At 45.7% G+C, this 18,412-nt stretch overlaps 2 protein-coding genes across 3 annotated transcripts in view; one reads left to right on the plus strand and one right to left on the minus strand.

Annotated features, from left to right (window-relative positions):
* PIGK (phosphatidylinositol glycan anchor biosynthesis class K) overlaps positions 1–14,340 on the minus strand; it is a 92,932-nt gene extending 78,592 nt beyond the window's left edge. For both annotated transcript variants that reach the window (XM_073544833.1, XM_073544834.1), the window contains exons 1-3: positions 14,124–14,340; positions 9,094–9,147; positions 7,657–7,748 (exon numbers count right to left, since the gene is read on the minus strand). In XM_073544833.1, the coding sequence (XP_073400934.1) occupies positions 7,657–7,748; positions 9,094–9,147; positions 14,124–14,204 (227 nt within the window). In that variant the 5' untranslated portion in view covers positions 14,205–14,340. The remainder of the gene's footprint in view (positions 1–7,656; positions 7,749–9,093; positions 9,148–14,123) is intronic.
* AK5 (adenylate kinase 5) overlaps positions 14,294–18,412 on the plus strand; it is a 198,934-nt gene continuing 194,815 nt past the window's right edge. The window contains exons 1-2 of the mRNA XM_073544832.1: positions 14,294–14,419; positions 15,847–15,956. Coding sequence (XP_073400933.1) covers positions 15,939–15,956 — 18 coding nt within the window. The 5' untranslated portion in view covers positions 14,294–14,419; positions 15,847–15,938. The remainder of the gene's footprint in view (positions 14,420–15,846; positions 15,957–18,412) is intronic.

Here is an 18,412-nt window from a genome sequence, read left to right on the forward strand (position 1 = left end):
TGCATTTTCTCGTCTTTTACACCCATTTATCTCTTGGCGGCTCATAATGTGCAGATACAGGAAACTCAAGGTGACATTACAATAGGAAATTGCTACTTACGTGGCATTCTCTACACGGACATCACTACGCAGGATCACGGTCACCAAACAGACTCCCTGGCTGCAGCCAATCTACCTCAGTATTCTCAACATGCCCTGCTTCCCCACAGCATGTGCAGAGGGCAGATGTGCAAGCAGGCAGCAATGGAGGCAACAGTCGGACTCTACACAACACTAAAGCACGGCCATAGATATCTCCCATTACATATGCACATCTATGGAGCTTGGCTAAGAGCGCCATTTCATTACTCCCTTGCCTCCCCCAGGAAGTAACAGTACGTCCTAGGGAAGGTCCTAGTGTACAGCGTGGGCTCAGGGGCTCTGTTACACAGCCCGCACCCGCCTCTAACAGCAGTGATTGGACATAGCTCCGATTCTTGCTCTTTAGCCACTGTAGCATAGCTGGGAAGGACAGGGTTAAATCCCAGCTCTGCAGAGTAAATCTTTACATCAAGTTAATGCTGTTGATCACTTAAATGGTTCGCTCCCGGTGGGGCGTCTGTTTTGCATGCCCATTGCCCCTCATGCTAAGTTCCTGCAAGTGATCAAACGATCACAGGTTCACGTAAAAAGTTCAGTAGTTAAAAGAAAAGGTTTTCAAAATATTTAAAAAAAAAAAAAAAAAGTTTTAATCGCTCCCTCTTTAGTTCAGTCCAAAAATAAAAATATAATAGCATATTTGGTGTTACCGTGAACATAAAAGTCTGAGCTCTTAAAATATATAATTACGTAATCCATAAGGTAAAACATCAGAATTGTTGCGTTTTGGTCACCACACCACCCCCTGAAAAAATGCAATAAAAGCAATCAATACGCTGTATGCAACAGGGCTGTGGAGTCGGTAAGCCAAACCTGCGACTCCGACTCCTCAATTTCCCTTACACCGACTCCAACTCCGACTCCCACACATATTGCTTATATTTAAGTGAAAAATTTATTGTAGTACAATGTGAACCTCAGACATTTAATCATTTTTATGATCCAATAATCAAGATATTTAGATAGAACAGAAAATATATTGGTGTACTACCCGGTTTTCATTCTTTTTGGTACAGATATGATATGGATAGACAGATATGGATAAATGGATAGATAGAGCAGATTTCTAATCTGCTTTTGCTATTGAAAACATTATCTATGAGCTCAAAAACCTTTCAGGTGATACAGTTTTTTAAAAAGATGATCTGCTTTTGCAGCTGAAAAACGTATCCTCAAAAAACACAGGAAAAACGCTGTGTGTGAATGTAGCCTTAGATCAGGAATATAACAGCTTATAGGACATTTCATAACTTTCCCAAACGCCTATGAAAAAAATATTCAGCACATCCTGCATTGAATTACTGTACCCAATTTATTATATATTTTAGGAGTCGAAGTCGGTCCATTTTATACCGACTCCAACTCCGACTCCACCAAAATGAGCACCGACTCCGACTCCACAGCCCTGGTATGCAACCCTAAATGGTACCAAGAAAAGCATGAGCTCAGAGAGCAAAAAGCCCTTGCACAGCTCCATCGACGGGAAAAGAAAAAGTAACGGATCTCAGAAAACAGTGACACAAATCAAAATATTTTTGTACAAAGTTCTGAATTTATTTTAACCAGTAAAATAGAAAAAATACAAGCTGGAATCACCACAATCACAAAACCCAAAAACGACCTCTAACCTGCACTTTTTGTTGTTTTCCAGTAAATTTTATTATAAAAGAAATGGAGTCAGAACTACAACTTTTCCTGCAAAAAACAATTCCTCATACAGCCAAGACGACAGCTAGTGGAAGAATGAAAGTGCAAAAATAAAAATGTTCTTCAACCTTAGTGGATTAAAGTGGTTTTCCCTACATTTGGGAGTTCTACCTTATTCCATTCATGCAGCGATCCCCGGAGTAGGGCTTTGCAGTCTGAATGGGGCCCAAGGTGGAGGGCGCCTCTAGTCCATTCATTCCCTATGGGACTGCGGAGTACAGCGCTTACCCTGTAGAGAACGAATGGAGCACAGAGGTGCAGGCTCGGTTGCCACTACATTCAGATGGGGATTACTCCTTTAAGGGAGGGAGATAAGCAGCTGCTGCTGCAGGACAACTCTGGAATACTAAGAAAGAATCAGAAAGGTTAAGATCTGACCCAAAAACCCCTTACTTACTGCTCTCATAGGAGTGATAGGAATCACTGATATCATCCGGATAATTATGACCAGTGTAAAGCAGACCTGTCACCAGAACATGACGCCCTATTAAAGCACCCTATGTAATACAGTGATAGGACCAGTGAGCCATCATACTATATGGGATAGCATCTAGTGTAATGGATACTAAGAAAGAATAGAGTGAGAGGATGGTAAATGATCTGCTGGATTGATGCACTTCCTACCCTCACGTTGCGCTGAGGTATCTGTCAGGCGTCAATCATTGCTAAAGAGGGTGGGATGAAGAAGCGACACACCCAGCTCAAGAATACAGAATGCTCCCTGGATTCTTTTTTATCAGTCATTTTTGGCTTTTGGCACCAAATTCTCACTCCAGGAATAAAGTAGTTAAGGGATCCAAAAGAACGTGTGGAGGCTTCTTCATGTCTTATTTCCAGCAATAACTTGTGCCAGTTTTGTTTAAAAAAAAAAAAATGCACAAAGTTGAAAAAGCTGAAATGTGAAAGGATGGATGACAGCACTATGGACGACCACATTAGCTGCCACATCCAGGAGGAGAATAAATGGAGGTGGCAATGTAGGTTTCACTTTCTGGTTGTAATGTAGGTTAACACTAAGACCCCCATGCTGGAGATAGTTCCTGCCGGGTCCCACCTATCATAGATGTATGGCATGCACTGTGGATAAATATCTAGAGAAGGGATGATGATGGATCTGACCAGGACCCGATGACATCAAGAGACCACATGTCCTTAATATCAGAGGATGAAGCCAGAAAACATTCATTGGAACCAGAGCATTAACCCCTTCACCCCCAAGGGTGGTTTGCACGTTCATGACCGGGCCAATTTTTACAATTCTGACCACTGTACCTTTATGAGGTCATAACTCTGGAACGCTTCCATGGATCCCGGTGATTCTGACATTGTTTTCTCGTGACATATTGTACTTCATGATAGTGGTAAAATTTCATTCAAATAACTTGCGTTTATTTGTGAGAAAAACGGAAATTTGGCGAAAATTTCACAATTTTCCAACTTTGAATTTTTATGCCCTTAAATCACAGAGATACGGCACACAAAAAACTTGATAAATAACATTTCCCACATGTTTACTTTACATCAGCACAATTTTGGAACCAACTTTTTTTTGTTAGGAAGTTATAAGGGTTAAAAGTTGACCAGCGATTTCTCATTTTTACAACACCATTTTATTTTTACGGACCACATCACATTTGAAGCCACTTTGAGGGGTCTATATGATAGAAAATACCCAAAAGTGACACCATTCTAAAAACTGCACCCCTTAAGGTGCTCAAAACCACATTCAAGAAGTTTATTAACCCTTTAGGTGCGTCACAGGAATTTTTTTGAATATTTAAAAAAAAATGAACATCTAACTTTTTTTCACAAAAAAAATACTTCAGGTTCAATTTTTTTTATTTTTCCAAGGGTAACAGGAGAATTTGGACTGCAAAAGTTATTGTGCAATTTGTCCTGAGTACGCTGATACCTGATATGTGGGGGGGAACGACTGTTTCGGCGCATGGCAGAGCTCAGAACGGAAGGAGCGCCTTTAGACTTTTTCAATGCAAAATTGTCTGAAATTCAGATCGGACGCCATGTCACGTTTGGAGAGTCACTGATGTACCTAAACAGTGGAAACCCCCTACAAGTGACCCCATTTTGGAAACTAGACCCCCCAAGGAACTTATCTAGATATGTGGTGAGAACTTTGAACCCACAAGGGCTTTACAGAAGTTTATAACGTACAGCGGTACAATTAAAAAAATCATATTTTTTCCACAAAAATGATCGTTTCACCCTCAATTCTTATTTTTCCAAGGGTAACAGGACCCTAAAAGTTATTGTGCAATTTGTCCTGAGTACGCTGATACCCCACATGTGGGGGTAAACCACTATTTGGGCGCATGGCAGAGCTCGGAAGGAAAGCAGCGCCATTTGATGTTTTTGTCTGGAATTGAGATCAGACACCATGTCGCGATTGGAAAACCCCTGATGTACCTAAACAGTGGAAACCCCCCACAAATGACACCATTTTGTAAACTAGACCCCCCAAGGAACTTATCTAGATGTGTGGTGAGCACTTTGAACCCCCCAGTGCTTCACAGAAGTTTATAATGCCTGGGCGTGAAAATAAAAAATTCGTAATTTTTCCACAAACATGATCTTTTAGTCACCATTTTTTTATTTTCCCAAGGGTACCAGGAGAAATTGGACCCCAAAAGTTGTTGTCCAATTTGTCCTGAGTATGCTGGTACCCCATATGTGGGAGAAAACTACTGTATGGGCACACGTCGGGGCTCGGAAGGGAAGTAGTGACGTTTTGGAATGCAGACTTTGATGGAATGGTCTGCGGGTGTCATGTTGCCTTTGGAGAGCCCCTAATGTACCTAAACAGTGGAAACCACCCACAAATGACCCCATTTTGGAAAGGAGACCCCCTAAGGAACTTATCTAGATGTGTGGTGAGCACTTTGAACCCCCAAGAGCTTCACAGAAGTTTATAATGCCCGGGCATGAAAATAAAAAAAATCGATTTTTTCCACAAACATGATCAATTAGTCCCCAATTTTTTCATTTTCCCAAGGGTAACAGGAGAAATTGGACCCCAAAAGTTGTTGTCCAATTTGTCATGAGTACGCTGACACCCCATATGTGGGAGAAAACTACTGTATGGACACACGTTGGGGTTCGGAAGGGAAGCAGTGACGTTTTGGAATGCAGACTTTGATGGAATGGTCTGCGGGTGTCATGTTGCCGTTGGAGAGCCCCTGATGTACCTAAACTATTGAAACTCCCCACAAGTGACCCCATTTTGGACACTAGACCCCCCACGGAACTTATCTAGATGTATGGTGAGCACTTTGAACCCCCAAGTGCTTCACAGAAGTTTATAACGCTCGGACGTGAAAATAAAAAAATCATTTTTTTGCACAAAAATGATATTTTTGCCCCCAATTTTTTATTTTCCTAAGTGTAACAGGAGAAATTGGACCCCAAAAATTGTTTTGCAATTTGTCCTGAGTAGGCTGATACCCTACATGTGGGTGTAAAACACTGTTTGGGCGCATGTCAGAGCTTGGAAGGAGCACCATTTGACTTTTTCAACTCAGAATTGGCTGGAATTGAGATCAGACGCCATGTTGCATTTGGAGAGCCCCTGATGTGCCCAAACAGTGGAAACCCCCAATTCTAACTCCAACCCGAACCCCAACACACCCCTAACCCTAATCTCAGCCCTAACCCTAGCCCTAACCCTACCCTAACCCTAACAGTAATGGAAAAATGGAAATAAATAATTTTTTTTGATTTTATTATTTTTCCCTAACTAAGGGGGTGATAACGGGGGGTTTGATTTACTATTTATGGCGGTTTTTATGTTTGGCAGCTGTCGCACGCTAAAAGACGCTTTTTATTGTAAAAATAGTTTTTGCATCACCACATATTGAGAGCTATAATTTTTCCGTATTTTGACCCACTGAGTCATGTGAGGTCTTATTTTTTGCGGGACGAGTTGACGTTTTTATTGGTACCATTTTCGGGCACGTGACATTTTTTGATCGCTTTTTATTCCGATTTTTGGGACGCAGAATGAACAAAAACCAGCGTTACATGAATTTCTTTTGGGGGGGGGTGCGTTTACACCGTTCCGCGTGCGGTAAAAGCGGTTTTATTCTTCGGGTCAGTACGGTTACAGCGATACCTCATTTAGGTCATTTTTTTATGTTTTGTCGGCTTTATGCAAAGAAAACTTTTATATAAAAAATAATTATTTTTGCATCGCTTTATTCTGCGAGCTATAACTTTTATTTTTTCGCTGATGATGCTGTATGGCGGCTCGTTTTTTGCGGGACAAGATGACGTTTTCAGCGGTACCATGGATATTTATATGCGTCTTTTTGATTGCGCGTTATTACATTTTTTGTTTGGCGGTATGATAATAAATCATTTTTTGCTTCGTTTTTATTTTTATTTTTTAAGGGGTTTGCTAAAGGGGTTAACTAATGGGACAGTTTTAGGGTGGGTTGTTACGGACGCGGCGATACCTAATATGTGTACTTTTATTGTTTTTTTTGGTTTTTTTCAAAAAATGGATTTGGGGGAATATTTTTTTTTTTTTGTAATTTATTTGGCGATTTTTTTAAAATTATTTTAACACTTTTTTTTTTACTTTATTAAATAGTCCCAGGTGGGACATCACTGTTCTGTGACAGATCAGCGATCTGTCACAGGCACTGCACAGGCTTCCTCATGCCTGCGCTTTGCAGGCACTGAGGAAGCCAGCTTCCTGCAGGCCCCCGAAGGCCCCCGTCGCCATCTTGGATTCGGGGGCCTGCAGGAAAGGAGCCCCCGGCAGCAGCGCTGCACATTGCGCTGCCGTGGGGGGCTCAGGGAAGCACGGAGGGAGCCCCTCCCTGCCGATGCTTCCCTTTAACCCCCGGTACACCACAATCATGTTTGATCGCGGTGTGCAAGGGGTTAAAGTGTCGGGGCGGTCCATGACCGCCCCTGACACATTGTGCCGGGTGTCAGCTGTGATAATCAGCTGACACCCGGCCGCGATCAGCGGCGTTCACCACGTGGGCGCCGCTGATCGCGGTAGACGTACTATCCCGTCCATGGGCATAGGGGCCCGGGTCCCATGGATGGGATAGTACGTCTGATGTCAGGAAGGGGTTAAGAATAAAGAGCAGAGGGTCAGTTCTCACATATTATTTGGCCATATATCATTAGGAAATTAGGAATAATATTGAAAATGTGAAGGGTTAATACAAAAATCAGAGCTGAAGTTTCACTTCTCCATTTTTCCTGAAGGTTTCGCTTCTCCGTTTTTGTTGCTGTAAGATAAATTTTGTAATTAGGTAAAAGTTCAAACTGTCATGAAACCAGACTGTTCCCATCAGGTGCAAGATAAGGGAGGCGGGGGTGTAGGACTCTGAAGAATATGCCATTTGGATATGGACATATATGTAGTTTCCGGTTTTCTTGCAATATTATTGGCTTATAAAGTGAAATGATGTTATTGGTAGTTGAGAACTTTGCAAGCAAAATGTTATAAAAGAAGTGACTAAAATAAAGGGGACGAGTGATCTGTCTCGATCCTCCTGTACAGAAACCCCCGTCTCCGTGTGGTCATCCCCAGTTGCTAGCAACGCCCTATGAACTAATTTGGAAATCACTGGATCAACCAAGGGTTAATTTAGCCCTCCCTAAATAGCTACCTTGACAAAAAGAGAACGCTGCATTGCAATATTGCCCACTGAAATAAGAGACGACTGCACTTCAGAGGTGATATAGCCATCATTGTATACACATTACCTACAAACGATATCATAGGTTTTTGTGCTAAAGGATGTAAATGTAGAGAAATAATAAGCTCGCTCTCACCTGTCGGGGATTCCAAGTCTCTTTACACTTCTGTACACGGAAAGAGTATTCGCCACATGTCGGTAATTGAACCAAAATCGAGATGTACAAACCTGAGAAAGAACAATAGTGCCAAGGATTAGCAATACTCCAAGTATAAGCAACAAGAGCCTAATATGTAGAATACAAGAACATTGATGCTATACATCAAGTGATTGATTCAGCACATTGTAGAGCACCAAGGCTCAGCCGTCAGCACCGAGGCTCAGCCGTCAACAAGGACTCTGAATAATTCCTGCATTTTGAGTGGGTTTCCTCCGGATTCTCAAAATAGATTGTGAGCCCCAATGGGTACAGTGATATGGGTACAACAATAGTCATGTTGGACTGCGCTGTAGATATGACGGCGCGATATAAGCAAGTAAATAAAATAGCTAATAACCTCTGTATTAAATGGTCACTGTCATTTAAACACACTTATGCACCACGTCTACTCCTCGGCCTTCTGAACTTATCCTTCATTGTGAGAAACTGCCACAATCCGTTTGGCCGAAGAGAGGATGGAGTGAAAGTTCACTGAGGAATCAGATTGCAGCAGCCCATTAAAGTCTATGGAAATTGGAGGAGCAGAGTGAAAAAGAGGCACAGACACAAGAAGAGCTGCTGCTTTCTAGTAATTGGTTTATATCACCCCAGCGCTAAATTTTCAGCTACAATATTAGTACTGCTGTATGATTTTCTGCATGCTGCTGCTTCAGAACATGTGCTACATAGAGACAGGATGCCCTCATGTCTGTGTGTGCCGTGTGTGAGAGATATCACAGCAGCTAGACTTTGCTCCAAATAATGGCATTCAGCGGAGCGTACTACAGCTTTTGTCCTTCAATATCTGTGCAGTATTGGTCTATTGAGTTTTATAGGTAACAATACAGATCGGTAATGTGGCCATTTCCATCTCAAAATCTCATCACCTCCATAGTGTGCCCATACCTCCTAAAGAAACAGACATGATTACAATTACTGTATGCCCTGATCCTGTATGGGAACCTGCACACGATTGCTGTGAGTGTGATACCAGAGAACTGTAGGGATGAATGATGGGGCTCCTGGACCAGTCCGGTTACACAAAAGTTGGGATTGAACACTGTTTTTTCACTTTTAATAATGCAATGATTAAAAATGTTATGTGGTGCTGTAGAAGAGCTGCGCTGAATAGGTAAGTAATGCTTCTTGTATTAAAACAACTTTTTGAAATTCCCAGACAACCCAAATTTAAAAGGTTGTTCCCAATTTGACCACACCATCCACTAGAGCAGCTCTCTGCTAACAGAGAGGATCCTGAGTGTGTGGGCTGCCCATCTATGACATAAGAAAATGGAGGAGACAGTCCCTTTAAATTTGTGTGAAGATCTAACAGCTTCATCGCCTCAATTAAAGCAAGAAAAACATAAAACTTACCAAAACTGCCCAGTTATTTGTGTGTCCGCTTCTGAAGAAGTGTTCCGCCTTATTCTACAAATACAAGATAATACAGGAAAGTTACTTCACCAAAACTATTCAGAGTTCAGCAAATTCAAGAGGGGCCCGCAGGTTAACAGGGAATTTCTACCATTAGTTAATAAATGAATCTCCCTTCGAATGGACGTAATCACAGATCCGGTTGCCAGCGGTCCCCCAGGGCCTCCAGCCGATCACCCCAAGTCCGGCTCCTCGACCAACTGCGATCGAATTTGTGGCCATTCAATCATATTCTCAGCAGGAAAAAAGCACAATTCTATATCAGGCATCAAGATACATGGACGCTGATCTAATACAAGATTGGCTCAAGCCTGCGATTCCTGTAGATGCTCATGTGGAATTACTCTCTCTGGTTTACATAAGGGAAGCTTGAGTGATGGACCCTTTGTGATATCCTTACATCATATAGACAGGGGTTACTATAAGAGACTACTCCATCAAAATAGAGAACCCTCATAAAATGTATACAGTGCCGCTGCATCAGTCGTGATGGAGAAGGGGGCTGACTTAGCTAATGAACATATTATAGAAAAAACCTCGGCACACAGTATAACATGAATCCAATATTTATTCTTCCAGAAAAATACGTATCATGGGACCCAGAAAATACAGACAAAAAAACATCAAAGTTTTGGCTATTCAGCTTTTCTCAAGATTTTATCTGAATCAAGAAAACCAGAAATAACACATGAACAAAGAGAAAAAAAAAAAAAAAAAAAAAAAAGGGGGGGGGGGGGGGGGGGGGGGATTTCCAGTACATACTAAAATTGAAAAATACACAAACAAACAAAGGTAATGAAAAGACATGTGTGAATCTCATGCAGTGTCAGGTCCTCAAAAAAAAAAAAAAAAAAAAAAAAAAAAAAAAATATATATATATGTTCCATATAAATGATATACTTTCTTGCAGCATATTTCGGTCACGTTATATAACATGGCATATCCTGGTAATGTCATATGGTGTCAAACGCAAATTTCAAAAAATTCAAATGAAAGATTGCTATCCCTCAGAGACCACCTTTACATGTAGTAAATAAATATAACCATCATATAGGTGCTACAGCGATGTCGCAAAAATAAGGAAAAGTACCTGCATAAGCAAAGGTACATGTATGTCACGATTAAGAATCCCTTCACATTCAATTCATATAGGTGATCAGTGAAAAAATCCTTCTATTGGCAAGAAACCAAAAATAAATATCACAAGAAACAATAATAATAAATTTTATTTCTATAGCGCCGACATATTCAGAAGCACTTTACATATCAGAGGGGACTTGTACAGACGATAGACATTACAGCATAACAATAATCACACAGATCATAACAGACACCAAGAGGAATGAGGGCCCTGCTCACAAGCTTACAGTCTATGAGGAAAGAGGGAGACACGAAAGGTGGGTGGTAACAGTTGCCCTGATTGTATGGACCAGCCATAATGTTAAGTGTGTATCAGTACAGATGCAGCGGGCTAATGGATGCATAAAGCATGTGGGAACATGATGCGGGGAACCTGGTTATGGTAAAACTTTTGGCTGTGCCACACAGGGATAGATTAGGTTAATGTGTTGAGGTGGTAGGCCAGTCAGAATAAATGAGTTTTCAGGGCACGCTTAAAATTGTAGGGATTGGGGACTAATCGTATTGACCTGGGAAGTGCATTCCAAAGAATTGGCGCAGCACGTGTATAGTCTTGGAGACGGGAGTGGGAGGTTCTGATTATTGAGGATGCTAACCTCAGGTCATCAGCAGAACGGAGGGCACGGGTAGGGTGGTAGACTGAAACAAGGGAGGAGATGTAGGGTGGTGCTGAGCCACGGAGTGCTTTGTGGGTGAGGGCAATAAGTTTGTACTGGATTCTGGAGTGGATGGGTAGCCAGTGTAAGGATTGGCACAAGGTAGAGGCATTGGTGTAACGACTGGCGAGGAATATGATCCTGGCTGCAGCATTCAAGACAGATTGGAGGGGGGAAAGTTTGGTAAGAGGGAGACCGATTAGAAGAGAGAGTTACAGTAGTCCAGACGAGAATGAATGAGAGAAACAGTAAGAATTTTTGCAGAGTCAAAGGTCAAAGAAAGCACAAGATTAACTAATGAAGCAAGGGGTTAACACCCGTTATATCATACCACCAAAGTGTCCGTCCTAGAGGCATAACGGCAGGCGCCAATGTGAGTTGCGGTGAACGCTGAGTACAGCGGCGTTTCTTAGATGCCATGGTGAATAATTACTTCCGGGTATTGTGTCAGCGTCCAGGATAACATAGCACGCATGTGCCGCCTAAACATGACCATGGCATTTAAGAAACGCCGCTGTACTCAGCGTTCACCGCAACTCACATTGGCGCCTGCCGTTATGCCTCTAGGACGGACACCTTGGTGGTATGTTATAACGGGTGTTAACCCCTTGCTTCATTATCTTGTGCTTTCTTGTGATATTTATTTTTGGTTTCTTGCCAATAGAAGGATTTTTTCACTGATCACCTATATGAATTGAATGTGAAGGGACTCTTAATCGTGATATACATGGCCCTTTGCTATGCAGGTACTTTTCCTTATTTCTGCGACATCGCTGTAGCACCTATATGATGGTTATATTTATTTACTACATGTAAAGGTGGTCTCTGAGGGATAGCAATCTTTTCATTTGAATTTTTTGAAATGTGCGTTTGACACCATATGACATTACCAGGATATGCTATGTTATATAACGTAGTAACGTGACCGAAATATGCTGCAAGAAAGTATATCATTTATATGGAATATAATATATATATATATATTATTATTATTGGAGGACCTGACACAGCATGAGATTCACACATGTCTTTTCATTTACTTTGTTTGTGTATTTTTCAATTTTAGTATGTAGTGGAAATCCCCCCCCCCCCCCCCCCTTTTATTCCTCCTTTGTTCAGGTGTTATTATTTCTGATTTTCTTGATTCAGATAAAATCTTGAGAAAGGCTGAATAGTCGAAACATTGATGTTTTTTGTCTGTATTATCTGGGTCCCATGATACGTATTTTTCTGGAAGAATAAATATTGGATTCATGCTATACTGTGTGCCGAGGTTTTTTCTATATGTTCTAATTTTTCCTCTGAGCACCAGATTGGAGCAGTGAGCACCCCGTCACCTTCTAATAAATTTAGCTAATGAACAGTCAGCCTCCTTCATTAAGTGATGCAGAGGGCTGTGGAGTCAGTAAGCAAAGGTTCCAAAGCCTTCACAAATGACCAAAAAATAGTAATACATTTACTGAAGTCAATTAGTGACATCACTATCAATTTTTTTTTTTTTTTTTTTATAAACAGGAACATTACATTATAGGACATAAATTAAAGTTATTAACATTTCTAAAATTGTCTAAAGACTGATCAAAATGAATAATTGTACTGATATAATAAAAAAATATAAAATTATATTCTTTTTTCTCTTAAGGTAGATTTGGAATCGCTAACTTTCTACCAACTCTAACTATCACCTAAACTAACTCAGACTCCACAGTCCTGTTGCCGGCACAAAAAAAGCTGCACATGGAGTCCTCTGCCTATGTCAAAACGAATGTGGGAGAGGAGAGTCCAGCACCAGCAGGGGTCCAGACAAAGATGAACAGTGCAAATTTGATAAAGGATAGTCATTTCTATTTTATTTTTTACATTTATAACAGATTATATATAGATTGTTTCAGGTTGGAGGACTCCTTTAATGACCACTAATACACCGCTTCACAGAGGTTTGTTTGCACAGCAAGTCAACCACATCCCTAAAGAAAGGTTATGAGCTCTGATTTCTAGAATCCCCTCTAACAGCAGCTGACAATCCAGAATTTCGGGAGTCAGACCGGGGGGCAGATAGTTCACCGGCACTTAGGCATCATCTGTCAACAGTTCAACTGCACTTGAGCATTATCTGTCAACCATTCAGATGAAAAGCTAATAACTGTAATAATAAAAATCAGTTCTCTGGGAACAGAGGTGCTGCATGCCATCAGCTGGTGAATAAAGGGGTAAATTAAAGAGTTATTAGCAAAATAAGTGGGTCAGGGACCCCAACAATCTCAATAATGGGGCTCTGCACAGCCCCATCCTGAATGGAGCCGAGGGGCACGTGCTTGACTGACGCTCCATTCATTCTCTATGGAAATACTGGAAATAGTAGCTTGCTGCTCTTAACTTTCCCCAGCAGTCCCATAGACAGGGAACAGAGCGGAGGCTGAGCGTATGCACATCCGATTAATTCACAACGGGATCAGAGACTTATTCTTGAGATCGTGTGGTCCAAGTGGTCAGAGCCTTTTCCCACACTATACACTGGAGGAAGTGCAGGGAATGCTCTGATTTTAGGATACATCAACTGTCATCAGACTGGGGGCAGATGATGGTCACTGTCCCATTCATCTGCAGAATTAAAAGCACCTCCTGCAAAAAAATAAAGCCTCATCGAGATGAAGTGATTAAATGCACCAAACCCCCCATCCGCATCTACCCCATCAGCAGACTTTTTTCTCCCGACACCAAGGCTGGATTGCTGCCCACAGCCCTGTATGTGCACACCGGGGCCACGTGCCTACTGGGGGTCTCGCCGAGCCCCCCGGCCCATACGTGACCTGTCCTGAGGCCGGGAGCACAAACCTCTCCTCTGTTCTAGTATTCTGTTACAATGTGTAAGCCCTGAGCTGACAGTGAACTGGATAAAAGTGTAACAAACCCTCAGCTGTGAGGAGTGTGCGATCTGCAATACGCAGAGAGGAATATTCCCAGTCACTGAGTGATGGCTCACGTCTCTGCAGACATCTCCTTTAATTACAGGGCATGGCCATGTTTGGGTACCAGCGCTATACTGGGGCACGCACCTCCCATGTCAGGCACTGTGTGATGTCTGCAGGGGACGACACCACAATGAAGGACCAGGCCCCGCTCTGTATATCACCGCACTGCCCCACGCACAGGTATAATGGCGCCTCCTCTCACCTCTGCATATTGAGCGCTCACTCCGAGGACAAGCAGCAGCGCGCACACCAGCGCCCGGCACCCGCAGCTGAGCGCCGCCATCTTCCCTCCTCGGTGACAGGAGGCACTTCCGCGTCACATGACTCGCTGAACACATCACGTGACTTGTCAAGCTACCCAGCGCATTGCATGCCGGGTAAGGGAGCTGTTGGCGATGCTTGTAGCTCTAGTCAGGACTCCGGAGGCGTTTGGAGGAAGAACCACTAGTCCCAGAATAGAATATGAAGCTTTACTGCGTCTGCACCTGTGAAAATATGGTCAGTTTCATATGAGACAGCCGTGAAAACAGGACAGGAATTAGTGTGGTTCCTCCCCAGCAACCAATTGGATCTAGGCTTTCATTTTGTCATTTGCTCAATAGGAATAAAAACTGTAATTTGACTGGCCATTATTGCAGCTGTTGCCCCTAACAACCAATCATAGCTAGGCTTTCGTGGTGTGTTCTGCTGTATGAGAAGTGCTATCTGATTGGTTGTTAGGGGCAGCAGCTTCACTGTATCCAATCAGATTGCAGCATTCGCTTTGTAATTAGGTGTATAAGAATGAGACCTGTAATCTGATTGGCTGTAATCTGGTTGCTAGGGGCAGTGGCTCCTTTATGTCTTTCTGCCAGTGTGTGGCCATGGGGGCTCCCTGGTGATACTAAGGAGCAATGGCCGGTGGTCACTGATGATTTTAAGCTGACGGCTCCTATGCAGTTTGGGGTTTGTAACATCCTTTAGGCACCCACGACTTACCTGATCTCTGTAATGGGAAAGTCACAGCTTGCAACCAAAAATGTAACAGGTTTTGATTTTTCATGACTGTAAGCACAAGGACCCCCAAGAATCCAGATCGGTCTGTCCTCCTTCTCCTCCAGACCCCTCTGTCCTCCTCCTCCTCCAGACCCCTCTGTCCTCCTCCTCCTCCAGACCCCTCTGTCCTCCTCCTCCTTCTCCAGACTCCTCTGTCCTCCTCCTTCTCCTCTGTCCTTCTCCTCTGTCCTTCTCCTCTGTCCTCCTCCTCCTTCTCCTCTGTCCTCCTCCTTCTCCTCCAGACCTCTCTGTCCTCCTCCTTCTCCTCCAGACCTCTCTGTCCTCCTCCTTCTCCTCCAGACCTCTCTGTCCTCCTCCTCCAGGCCCCTCTGTCCTCCTTTTCCTCCAGACTCTTCTGTCCTCCTCCTCAACCTTCTGTCCTCCTCCTCCAAACTCCTCTGTCTCCTTTGAATATATTTGTATGTTGGGACTCACATACTTTTGTTAAAATTTGAAAGCTTTAATAAAAATTTACAGTAAAAAAAAAATTTTCCAAGCCCCAATGTCTGGTCAGAGAACTGTTGATTACCCAGTGCTCGCTGTGGGGCGCACATGTAGCACAGGGAGCAATGGGTAAGCGACAGTTTTCTGACGCAGTGGGATGACTTGTATGGTTTTTGATAAATAATGTTAGATGTTGTTTTCATGCACTGTTGCTACTTACTTACTGCAGGGTATTTGCTCATTTTGTTTTTATCTTCGGTTTTGTCCAATTACAGTAAATAGTGTTAATATGCCAGAAATCTCAGGCAATAGCCCGTATGTTGATCTAGAACATTGGGTTTAGCAGTTTCTTTCCTTCTTTGCCTTTCATGTTTTCGCTCTCTCAGTCTTCCGCTGTCTCGTCTGATATTCCTCACACCTGTCTATTCCAATCCTGTGTCTCCCAGGTAAATCGTCAGCTAACGGCGATCCCGTCTCCTCTGAACAGTCAAATGGATCCACTGCACCGAGGTTACATGACTGATAGTCCTGGGGCTTTATGGATACAACTTCACAGGTAACACCAGCTTTTAAGTTGCTTCAAATAATATACTGTATAGGATATTGCAAGTTACACTGTTTCCGTATCCACCTTAATTTCTATTGGGGTTATGGAAAAGGTATAGCTCAGTATTTCGGCTGATTGTGTAGCTTTACCTCCAGAGGTTGGGAGCCTGGACCGAGGTGTCACTGCTTCAGCCATAAAAGGCAGAGATAAGAATAATCTTCTAAGGTCCCTATGCACTTTTGTATATCTATAAACTGACGTCTATCTCTCCCAATTCCTCCATACAAATGCGAATATTCTTTATTGTAAAACTTTAATCAAGTGAAAGGCCCCCTTGAGGCCTGTTTCACACTTCCGTTTGTCTCCATCAGTCAAGATCTGCCATTTTGCAAAAAAAAAACGGATCCGCCATTTATTTATTTTTTTGGCGGATCCGTTTTTTTCCCCATAGACTTGCATTACCGGCGGATCTTGACGGATAGGCATCTGTTGGATCCGTATTTTTGCGGATCCGCCAAGATTTTGGCGTCCGTTGACAAGACTGGACGTTTTTCTGGCTGGCCGGATCCGCACTTTACACTGCGCATGCCCAGCAGAATCGCGTTTGCAGTAAATTTAACCCTGAATCCCGATCTGGCGGCTGAGAAAAAATCTCTCTCTCCCTCACCCTCTCCCCTGTCCTCCGCGCCCCCCCAGGCTCTTCTGTCCTCCGCGCCCCCCAGGCTCTTCTGTCCTCCACGCCCCCCCCAGGCTCTTCTGTCCTCCACGCCCCCCCCAGGCTCTTCTGTCCTCCGCGCCCCCCCCAGGCTCTTCTGTCCTCCGCGCCCCCCCAGGCTCCTCTGCCCTCCGCGCCCAGGCTCCTCTGCCCCCCCCAGGCTCCTCTGTGCTCCCCCTATGTTCCTCTGTCCTTCCCCTAGGCATACTTGTCCCCCCCCCCCCCCCCCCCCCGGCTCCTCTATCCCCCCCCCCCCCCCCAGACTCCTCTGTCCTTCTCTATTCTCCTGTGTCCTCCGCTCCCCAGGCTCTTCTGTCCTCCATGCCCCCCCCAGGCTCTTCTGTCCTCCGTGCCCCCCCCCAGGCTCTTCTGTCCTCTGTGCCCCCCCCCAGGCTCTTCTGTCCTCTGTGCCCCCCCCCAGGCTCTTCTGTCCTCTGTGCCCCCCCCCCCAGGCTCCTCTGTCCTCCGTGCCCCCCCCCAGGCTCTTCTGTCCTCCGTGCCCCCCCCCCAGGCTCTTCTGTCCTCCGTGCCCCCCCCAGGCTCTTCTGTCCTCCGCGCCCAGGCTCCTCTGTCGTCCTCCCCCCCCCCCCCAGACTCCTGTCCTTCTCTATTCTCCTGTGTCCTCCGCGCCCCCCTCCCCAGGCTCTTCTGTCCTCCGCGCCCCCCTCCCCAGGCTCTTCTGTCCTCCGCGCCCCCCTCCCCAGGCTCTTCTGTCCTCCGCGCCCCCCTCCCCAGGCTCTTCTGTCCTCCGCGCCCCCCTCCCCAGGCTCTTCTGTCCTCCGCGCCCCCCTCCCCAGGCTCTTCTGTCCTCCGCGCCCCCCTCTCCAGGCTCTTCTGTCCTCCGCGCCCCCCTCTCCAGGCTCTTCTGTCCTCCGCGCCCCCCTCCCCAGGCTCTTCTGTCCTCCGCGCCCCCCTCCCCAGGCTCTTCTGTCCTCCGCGCCCCCCTCCCCAGGCTCTTCTGTCCTCCGCGCCCCCCTCCCCAGGCTCTTCTGTCCTCCGCGCCCCCCTCCCCAGGCTCTTCTGTCCTCCGCGCCCCCCTCCCCAGGCTCTTCTGTCCTCCGCGCCCCCCTCCCCAGGCTCTTCTGTCCTCCGCGCCCCCCTCCCCAGGCTCTTCTGTCCTCCGCGCCCCCCTCCCCAGGCTCTTCTGTCCTCCGCGCCCCCCTCCCCAGGCTCTTCTGTCCTCCGCGCCCCCCTCCCCAGGCTCTTCTGTCCTCCGCGCCCCCCTCCCCAGGCTCTTCTGTCCTCCGCGCCCCCCTCCCCAGGCTCTTCTGTCCTCCGCGCCCCCCTCCCCAGGCTCTTCTGTCCTCCGCGCCCCCCTCCCCAGGCTCTTCTGTCCTCCGCGCCCCCCTCCCCAGGCTCTTCTGTCCTCCGCGCCCCCCTCCCCAGGCTCTTCTGTCCTCCGCGCCCCCCTCCCCAGGCTCTTCTGTCCTCCGCGCCCCCTCCCCAGGCTCTTCTGTCCTCTGCGCCCCCCCTCCCCAGGCTCTTCTGTCCTCCGCGCCCCCCTCCCCAGGCTCTTCTGTCCTCCGCGCCCCACTCCTCAGGCTCTTCTGTCCTCCGCGCCCCCCTCCCCAGGCTCTTCTGTCCTCCGCGCCCCCTTCCCCAGGCTCTTCTGTCCTCCGCGCCCCCCTCCCCAGGCTCCTCTGTCCTCCGCGCCCCCCTCCCCAGGCTCCTCTGTCCTCCGCGCCCCCCTCCCCAGGCTCCTCTGTCCTCCGCGCCCCCCTCCCCAGGCTCCTCTGTCCTCCGCGCCCCC

The sequence above is a fragment of the Dendrobates tinctorius genome, unplaced genomic scaffold (genome assembly GCF_039654945.1).
Source record: "Dendrobates tinctorius isolate UK_male_01 unplaced genomic scaffold, ASM3965494v1 ptg000138l, whole genome shotgun sequence".
Taxonomy (NCBI): Eukaryota; Metazoa; Chordata; class Amphibia; order Anura; family Dendrobatidae; genus Dendrobates; species Dendrobates tinctorius.